Here is a 9,936-nt window from a genome sequence, read left to right on the forward strand (position 1 = left end):
CACGTCTGAGTCTTCATATGGAAAACACCTCTTCAGTATGTCGGCAATTGATATAGCTTATGAATTTGTTTCTTCAATGGTTAGCCAATATGTATGTAACTTAATGGCTTTTTTCATAATAAATAAAGAATACTTAAAAAGCTTTATAAATGGAAAATTTGTATGCCAATGTCACTTTATAAAGCTTTTTAAAACTACTACTTTATTATTAAAAGCTTTTATTATGTTTCACCTGTGTGTAATGAAATCTTGCAGTCAATTTTTAACCAACTTCCCGATGAGCTAGAAACTTGAAACTTCAAACTTAGCTCAGAACCTGATGACAATGCAATATCATAGTAGAGAACGTTTATGAATTTATATTTATTTACGTTTATAAATTTATATTTATTTACGTTTATAAATTTATATTTACTTATAAACGTTATATTTATTTATTAACGTTCTCCGGTTAGGTGGTACGATTTGTCTTAAACAAACTTATTTTCAAATTACTCGTTCATGAATAAGCTCAAAAGTATGTATGTATTAATGTACTTAGGTTCTTTTATTTTGATATATTGTCTTTATCAAATAAATTAGTATTAAGTATACATAAGTATATAATAAACAACAAATCAATGCTAATATTGTAAAACTTATGCGTTGAATAACGCAAAAGAAGCGAAAGTAGAAAAAATACAATTTCTTTTACTTATGTGTAATTAAAAGTTAACATGTGTAAACATGTAATTCTGGAAAAATGGGGATTATACAAAAAATATATCCTGAATATGTTAATCAAAATACTATGCTTCAAAATAATTATTTATTATGCCTACGATAATTGAATATTTAAAGGGGGGTTATGCATGTATGTGCGTTTATTGCTCGAATGACAACATTTTGCAGGTTGTGTAGAATTTAACTGACCCAGCATCAAAATTTTAAAATACTTAAATTCATTTTTTTTTTTTTTAATTTACATATCGCACACCCTCTTCAAAAGATGCATAACTCAAAAGTCAAATATAACCGCTTGTGGAACGTACAGATTAAGTGCAATTAATATAACATCAGAATATAATGACGAAGAAAAAATAATAATTGGAATTAATTGGAGATAAATCCTACAGATTTCTGCAAAAAAAAAAATCCACCAAAATTTTGTATGAGTTGTGCCTCTTCTTATCGCACACCCTGATATGTATTTAACAAACAAAAAACAAAAAATTATCAAGCAACTAGCATTGACTGCAAGCAACTAGCATTGTCCTGAATCGCCTGCTTGTTTCTGTATTTTCACCGCATAAATCTTCGACACATCCTGCATAATGTGCACACTCTACGCATGAGGCTATGTTTCTGCATGGAATTCAACATTTAGTGCTTGAATGTGCTACATTTCTTATGTTTTACTATGCCAAAACTTCTGTATTTAAAATTATCTTTTAACATCTACATAATTTGCTCGTTTTGCTTAGCAATGTCTTCGTTTTTGTTTTCAATCATCGTTTTGTTCATTGTTAGTTGAATTCATTTGATTATTGTTACTGTTGTTAGTGGCATTTGTCTTTGTTGCATCAGTCTCGTTGTCATTCATGTTCATATTCACATTCTCATTCTGATTTTCATTAATATTGAAATTCAGTGGTTTACCCAAATTCGTCGGAATTTCGCCCACATCATCTGTTGCATTCGCTGCGACTGAGCATGACAAAATTTCAGCGCTGGCGCCGCCCATAGCGCCTTCCATTTCCAATTCAAGTTCACTAACTTGATTTGTACCAGTTAATTGTTCGCCAATAGTTGGTGGTGTTTCGTTACCCTTAACATTGTCCGATAAAGCATTTATTACTACTTCGGCTGCACCCTTTCCATTTCCATTTCCGCTCTGCACGCCACCATTGGCACCTTCGCCATTTTCCGCTTTAGCAAGTTTCGGTTTGAATGTATTGTTCTCGGCATTGAGCACATAGTTTTTAAATGGATCGCCATATTTAGGGATATTATTAACGGCTGCTGTTGCTGCATTATTGCTATTACTGGAAGCTCCGCTAACGTTTTGACGCATGCGTCTTTGCTGTGTGCTAAAGCTCGGACTTTCGGAGCGTGCGCGCTGCAATTGTGGCCGCGTTGTACCATTCGCTGATTGATGGCTATGTTCATAATCACGCGAACGCCCAAATTCAAAACCATTTTGCCAATGTACATGTACATTTTCGTACGAGGGATCTTCATAGCGATGTGTAGTAGTTACATCACACCGACTGGCTTGCTCAGACTCACGCAGACGATTCAAAGCCCGCGGTCGCATGTTGAGGTCGCGTCTCAGCGCCGCTGCTGCAGCAGCGCAGGGCGCATGCATCTCGGCATTGGCAGCACTGAAACGCACCAGGTCATGTGGCATCATATTGCCGAGACGTGGAGTGTAGTAAGGATTCGACATATGCCTGGCAGCAGAGGCGGCATCACAACCGCCACAATCACGAGAAAACATAAAATTGAAATCGATCACCTGTAGATGATAGAAAAATGTGCATTAATGTTTCGCGGCAATTACTTAAAAAACACTTTCATACCTTACAATCTGGTCCCTGTCCAATCCACAATGGTAGCCACTTGTTAACCAAAAGCCATTGTAGACTAGATTTTGAGATGCGATTCAAGGTGCCAGAATCGGCAGAGTGCTCTGAGCTAGTCGTACTTGCCTTTGTAGTGGCCGCTTGTTGCGAAGTGCTTGAGTTAGCTGTCGCTTTTTTAGTAATAGCATTCTTGATGGATAGCGCCTTCTCCGCTGCAGCATTAGTGGCACTGTTCGAGGCGCCAGTTTTATTGGAATTCAAACCTTTTATTTTTGGTATTGCCCCTGTTTGACGATTACTTGATGAGCTGGCGGCCAAGTCAATACTGCCACTGCCATTACCGCTATTATTATTACTACTGCAGCTCATGGTTAATGGCCCAGCCGAAGCAGAGCGCGGCTCCCGTTCTCTGGCGTTGTTTGGAAGAACTTGCGTATTGAGAAATAAAGTTCAGTACTATTATATTCAACAATTGATTAGCCAAAAAAAAAACATCTCACCACCAGTGAATTGCATGGGTATTTGTTGTCCGGCGGCGGCTGCAGATGTTGTTGAGATGCCACTTCCAATACCTACAGAAGCGCGATATATATTGCTCATACTTTGTGCATTTTCTCCTTGCAGGCAGCTAAAGAATGATGAGGCGCTATTCTTAACATTACTCGCATCCTTTTGATTGCCGGTTGTTATAATATTCGCTGTTGCCGCAGGGCTATTTGCAACTGGGGGCATAGCGGTGCAAGCACCATTTATTACAGGCGCATTAGCAACAGATGCGCTGGTATTTAAGCGTATGTGACCAACAGTGCCGAATTGCGAGTGCCCAAGTACGGCATAATGTCCACCAAGATTGTAGTGATCGATATTGCCACAAGAAGAGCTCAAATGGCGCTCGATTCGTCCAATGCCATGGCCGATGACATCCAAACGACCATAGACACGTGCTCCACTACCCGTATTTCGATAGATTGGCTCATCGCGAATCTGTTCATAAATATTTTCATAACGCATGCTGGGTTGGTAATTGAAATTGTAGTAATTGTGCGATTCGGTGTCATCGAAACTACGTTGTCGTTGACAGTTGTTGTTGCTGCCATATAGAGGAGCAGCGTTGGCTGCAGTGGCGCGTGATGGGTTGAAACGATTGGCTTAGGCGAGAATAATAATACTTTAATAGGAATATTTAAATAGCTTTCTATTTTTTACCTCCTTGCAAGTCAATATGAAAATTGCGACGAAAACCCAAACCGGAGCGCACAGCACGCGGCACATCATAAGCTGGTGATGTCGTGTTTGTGCGATCATAAAGATCATTTCTATAACTTATATTTGGTAAAATCCGTGGCTGATTATTGTTGACATTGTTAAGATTATTAATGTTAGGTTGTATGGCATTTACATCTGCTTGAGGCAATTCATCAGCAGGGGCAACAGCATTGACACCAGCGCCAGCACCAGCAGCAGGAGCAGCGGCAGCGGCAGCCGCAGCATTATATTGCTCAAGGGATTCATAGATGTTTTCATAGTGTGGATGATTTTGTTGTAGTTGTTGTTGAGAAGCATTGTTATTAACATTGTTGTTTAGATTGATATGTGCATCGTTACGTGAGTAACCAACAGCACCTTCGACATTGCTGCCCTCAGCTTGACTGTTTTCATCATCTATGTTTCCACCGGCTGCTGAATTTGCATGGCTAAAAATATTATATATAATTCATGGTTGAGCACAATGTGTTACTTCGCAATATCAAAAAGAAAATGAGGATATACCGTGCCATTGCACCCTGCTCTTCCATTCACATGGGCTTATCTATCATACATACACCCGCATAGCTGCGACCGATAGTCATCGAAGCAGGCAATATGCGCCAGGTGTCAGTCTCGGGGCAGTATACCTAAAATCAAAACAATTAAAAAAATTAAATATGATCAATAACACTTCATTTACAACATTTATACGATTTTTTATATGCCTTCCTATTCACATACCTCGACAGAACCTAAATTGGAAGTACCATCATCACCGCCAACCACAAACAATACACCATCATGTGCCACAACGCCAGCATTGCGACGGCAGAATGCCATATCAGCCACAGCATGCCATTGATTTGTCTCAGGATCATAAGCTTCTACCGATTTGCGCACCATGGGCCCATCATGACCGCCTACAGCATAGAGTATATTATTAAGCACACCAACACCTGCACCAGAACGACGTGCAGACATATCGGCTACTGGGCACCAAATATCTGTGTCAGGATTATAACGTTCCACGGATGATAAGCATTGGCGTGAAAAACCGTCATAGCCGCCAACAGCGTAAAGTAAGCCATTGACAACACCAACACCCACAGAGCTACGTCGAGTAGACATAGATGCGATAAGACGCCAGAGTTCAGCCTTGGGATCAAATACTTCCGCACTGCTGAGACCTGTGGTGCCATCAAAACCACCGACAGCATAAATACAACCGTGCAACACGGCGACACCAAGTGTTGAGCGTCGTGCCTCCATGCTGTTGCAAGTGACCCATTGATCGGTAGCGGGATCATAAACATCGACTGTGCGCACACGCAATGAACCATTAAAGCCGCCAACAGCGTAAACTTTATCGCCTAGTACAGCTAAACCGGCACTACATTCGGGTAAAAGTAAGCAGTGGTTGAAAATATTATTTATTTTTCATAGTTGCAAAACCCTTACCGACAGCGCCTATTCGGCATTTCGGCTGCCTGATACCACTTCTCTTCGCGTAAATCGTAACATTCTACCGAACGTATTGCTTTGGGTGCTTGTCCACCTATTACTAAGAGTATTTTCGGCAAACCAACTGGCTTTCGTGGAATGGTACGTGCAGATTTCGTGTCATTCGGTAGTAGATGATAAGTCAAAGCTTCAATTATCAAATTTTTGCATACAATATTCCCATCTAACAATGGCTCCTTATCCACGCGTTGAGTTATATATTCTTTGGAGAGAAATGGCAACCGTACATGTTCCATTAACAATGCGGTATATTGCTCTCGCATAGTCGGATCATAACGTATCCATGATATGACACATTCGTATACTTTTTCTTCACTTGGAACACAAATGCGATCGTTGCATATTAAACTAGTCACTTGTTCGTGATTCAAATTGAGAAATTCATCGAATTGAATTACTTCACTGTAAAGTGCAAATAATTTAGTTTAGTAAATATTAACATACGTTTTATTATATGTACTACACACTTGAAGTGTTGTTCTATATAAGTGTCTGCATAGTTCAGTAAGTCGACACAGCCGTGAATATCTGCGAATTCCCGTATACCCAAACAATTGCTGGCATCCAATTGTGTTTGTAAGTAATCGCAACATGCTTCACGTACATCGGTTAGCTGCAGTAAATTTGCAGCGGGTAATAAGACCTGCACATTATCCTCATTAACTTCCACTGTAGATGTATAAACGTATTCAATGAGCAATGCAAGAGCACGATGATCAACGCCTTGCAGTGTTATGCGGCCCTGCCGTGACTCCTCAAAGCCAGTGAACATGGCATAAAAGTAGGGACTACAGGAGGCAAGTACCATTTTGTGTGCAGGAATTTCAATATCATCGGCAACCAAAGTTACATCGCAGAGTAAGTTTTGCCTAAAATAAAAAAGTTGGTTAGGTAATTAGTGGATTTTTAATGTTTTTCGCAAAGCAAAATGATTTAAAAATCTTATTGACAATATATATATATGCAGTTTTTGTTGTTGATGTAACAGCACGTTGTTTCAAAACACGACGGGAGTTGAGAGGATCCTTATATTAAGTGATAGTCATGCGGCACGAAAGAGAAACTTTCACCCTTTAGGGAAAATTCCCATTGGTCCTGGAGTGTATAGAGAAGCTTAATGCTCTGGCTGAGAATATTGCTATACATCAATCAAACTTTGTAGAAAAATTCGCCAAAGTTTTAGAACCACCACAGTCTTTTTATTAAGAATTTTAAGAAAAATTATAAGTATAGAGTTTTATAACCCATTAAATTGTAGCTTGATAAAGTACAAGTTTCAAGGGGCTAAGAGTTCGCGTTGATGTTTGATAATTTAATTTCGCCAATGTTGTTACTATTTTCTTCCATATAACAAAATAAATTGCTGATCTGTATGAATGAAAATGTGTCAGCAAAAAAAAAAAATATCGAAAATCCTCACGAATTCTTTGCCAGTTGAAACTTGCTCTTAATTAAGCTAGAATTTAATGGGCTATAAAATTTCATAGAAACTAATAATTTTTCTAAAAATTCTTAATAAGAGCTTTGTTATTGTTGTAAAATTATGGTGAATTTTTCTACAAAGTTTGCAATCTAGACTTATATGGTTTCTGTTAGATAACGAATTGAATTTTTATAAAAAAATAATAAAGATTTTTGAATTTTTTTTGGACAAGAAAATAACTACTAACCAATAACATTAAACAAACAAAAGAAAAATTGTAAAAACGGGTCAAAATGTCGTGTCCCTATTATTTTTCACATGACTATGAATCAAATAAAAACTGGGACGCGACATTTTAGCAAGTTTTAGCTATTTTTCTTTTGTTTATTAATTGTTTATTATTTTTTCTGAAAGTAAAGCTGATTACTTAACAAACACGATATAAATTTAAATTTCAGACTTTGTGCAAAAATTATGAAAATTCTGCAAAGTTTGACCCAAAATTTCTAACTTCCTGATCAGCAACTTTAGACAAAATTTTGGTATGCAGTTTTGTAGCCCATTAATTTTTAGCACAAAAAGTGTAAATTTGGAGTGGCATTGACCATGGATTTTTGGCATTTGTTTTTAGTTGACCGTGTTCCGCATTTTTTCCATACAATTATAAAAAAATATAATTATATATTATGAAAAAAAATTGTATGAAAAAAATGCGGAACAGCGTTGACAAAAAAAAAAAATGCCAAAAATCAACGTTAACTCATAGGTACAAAAACTACAAAACTGCGTACACAAATTTTGTCTAGATATGCAAGTTAGAAATTTGGGTCAAACTTTTCATCATTTTTGCACAAACCCTGAAATTTCGATCTACATCGTGCTTGTAAGTAATCAGCTATAATTTCATAAAAAAAGAATAAACATTGAATAAACAGAAGAAAAGAAGCTAAAACTTGCTAAAATGTCGCGTCCTTGAAATACAAAAAGCAACTAACAATCCAAAATTCACTTTTTGATTGATTAGGCTGCAATTCATCGAATTATAAGTCCCGACATCGTTTTATGCAATAAAAGATTTTAGTACTTCAGAGGTGGCCTCATACTAATTCGGTTTGGATCCGATCATTGGATAATGAAGAAATCACAAATATGAATTGGCATTAATAGATTAACAGGCAAACTTTATAGAAGGTTCTATATTTACCGAGCAAGTTGATCGTAAACTTTTTCCAGTTGTTAATAAATATTTTGCTGTCCTATAGGGTATTTTGTCATAATTATAAACAGCAAGTAACAAAAATAAAACACGTATTTTTTCATAAATATAAACAGCAAGTGGCAAAAATAAAACACGATGTATTCTCGTTACGGGGCAGAAGCCAAGTTCAAGGTAGTATCAAGCTTGCATACGAAAGCATCAATAATTATTTTTTACCGACTAATCAAATATTAAATTTAGGCTGAGTGAGGTTTATAACACTCTAGAGCTTGCGTGTGCTAAACAACCGCAGAGTAAATACTCGCATGTATATATCTGTGGTCATAAGCAATAACCGCCTAAGTCGACTTAAGAAAGAATTGAGTTATATATGCTATCGTATTCTGCAACTAATATTCTATGTGTATGCGAAATCCTCATCTCGAAAGTTAGGCTGTTTAAAAAGTTATAGACGAACATACGGTTTCCCCATAAGATTAACATTACAACCCAAATGTTTAAAACGTTTTTTTCTCGAATTCAAGTTTTTCGACTTAGGCGGTTATTGCTTATGACCACAGATATATACACATGTACATATGTATGTACATACAATTCAAGTTATCAGCCCTGTATGAAATGATAGGAGTCGCCACTATGCTTATCATTAAAAATATTGTTTACTATATAGTATGTACATAATTCCTATTTGATAATGTTTACTCATTGGAAGCTTAGCGCTTCTAAACACTTTTACTATTGGAGAAGCATGATGTTACATACAAAACAAGTTTTGCATTGCCTGTAGTTTACACGCATGTACATATGGTACATATGTATGTACATATGTTGTTCAAACAAGTAAGTTAAGGAAATGAAAAGTTAACGTCATTAAACAAAAGCCAATAGTACATACTTGTAACGCGCAATTGAGTATTTGTTTGTTTGCATAGGCATGCTAAACGCGTACAACAGCTGCTACTAATTGCTAACGTCGACAAATACCGCCGGTATTATGTCTTATGAACGACACCAGGCGTTTGGTGTGCGCCAATTAACCAAAATCGCAAGGGAATTTAAATTGAAAATATAAATAATGCATAGTGTATATATACATATGTATGGATGAATATTTTTTTGGCAAGGTTGTCTGCTATGAATATTAAAATAAGCACAATTTGAGATATTCAAAGTATGTATATTTTATTTTTTGCACTTACTTGCGCATTTCGTTCATGGCCTCGAATGAGCGTGTGGTATGTTGTTCATTATGATATTGGCCAACGGTCCGATCTTTGCCATTTGGGCGCTGAATATGCTTCTGGGAGCTCTCATCCAAAGAATTTTGACTTGCATAGCGTAGCAGGCAGCTATGGTTATACAATTAATAGTTATTAAAATCATACGTAAGAAAATTTTAATATGCATTAAAAGATGTATAGATACATATATATGTATGTGTGTGCGCCGAAAAAACTAGTAAATGAAAGTTGTTAAACAACACCTTACCTGCCGCGCTCCATGCTCCCTTCGGCTGCGGGATTTTGTATACCATTGCCATTGTTGCTGCCAACACCGCCGCCCACTCCTTGCCCACCAGCACCAGCACCTGAACCTGCTCCACCCGTTGGCTGATTGTGTCCCAAGTTGCTCATGATGCCCAGCGTGTATTTGGTCAGCAGTGCACTCAACGATATCATGCACTAGACAATCGCACTAAATTCCACTTGCTAGTGGGCCGCAAAAGCGGATTTTTATTAACAATTAAATGGTTAAAATGCAGAATTTCTTATGTTTAAAACTCAAATACAGACGACAAAATACAACCAGCAAACTGGCTTCTCCAAATTTTTGCTTTCGACTATTTTTCTTTTCACAAAGTTTCGTTATTTTTTGACATTTCTCTTTGGATAGCACTTCCAGAGAACGTTTAACCAGAGAACGTTTAATACAGAGAAGCAGCAATTACGAATAGCCGTGTG

The 9,936-nt window shown here is 37.2% G+C and overlaps 1 protein-coding gene across 3 annotated transcripts; it reads right to left on the reverse strand.

Annotated features, from left to right (window-relative positions):
* Positions 1-528: 528 nt before the first annotated feature.
* Positions 529-9,833, reverse strand: LOC118740928 (ring canal kelch protein). Of its 3 annotated transcripts, none has more exons than XM_036472683.1 (10): positions 9,464-9,831; positions 9,175-9,324; positions 5,801-6,202; positions 5,271-5,735; positions 4,554-5,202; positions 4,335-4,459; positions 3,771-4,258; positions 3,065-3,712; positions 2,691-2,992; positions 529-2,497 (listed from the first exon to the last, which is right to left on the reverse strand). In XM_036472683.1, exons 1-10 carry the CDS (start codon positions 9,652-9,654, stop codon positions 1,484-1,486), a joined length of 4,434 nt encoding a protein of 1,477 aa, XP_036328576.1. In that variant the 5' UTR covers positions 9,655-9,831; the 3' UTR covers positions 529-1,483. The 3 variants fall into 3 exon arrangements, with proteins under 3 accessions (XP_036328576.1, XP_036328575.1, XP_036328577.1); XM_036472682.1 differs by having other exon boundaries at positions 2,562-2,992; positions 9,464-9,654; XM_036472684.1 differs by lacking the exons at positions 529-2,497; positions 2,691-2,992; positions 3,065-3,712; positions 3,771-4,258 and having other exon boundaries at positions 4,361-4,459; positions 9,464-9,833.
* Positions 9,834-9,936: the final 103 nt, after the last annotated feature.

Source organism: Rhagoletis pomonella, unplaced genomic scaffold (assembly GCF_013731165.1).
Source record: "Rhagoletis pomonella isolate Grant_MI unplaced genomic scaffold, Rhpom_1.0 Rhpom_scaffold_00006, whole genome shotgun sequence".
Taxonomy (NCBI): Eukaryota; Metazoa; Arthropoda; class Insecta; order Diptera; family Tephritidae; genus Rhagoletis; species Rhagoletis pomonella.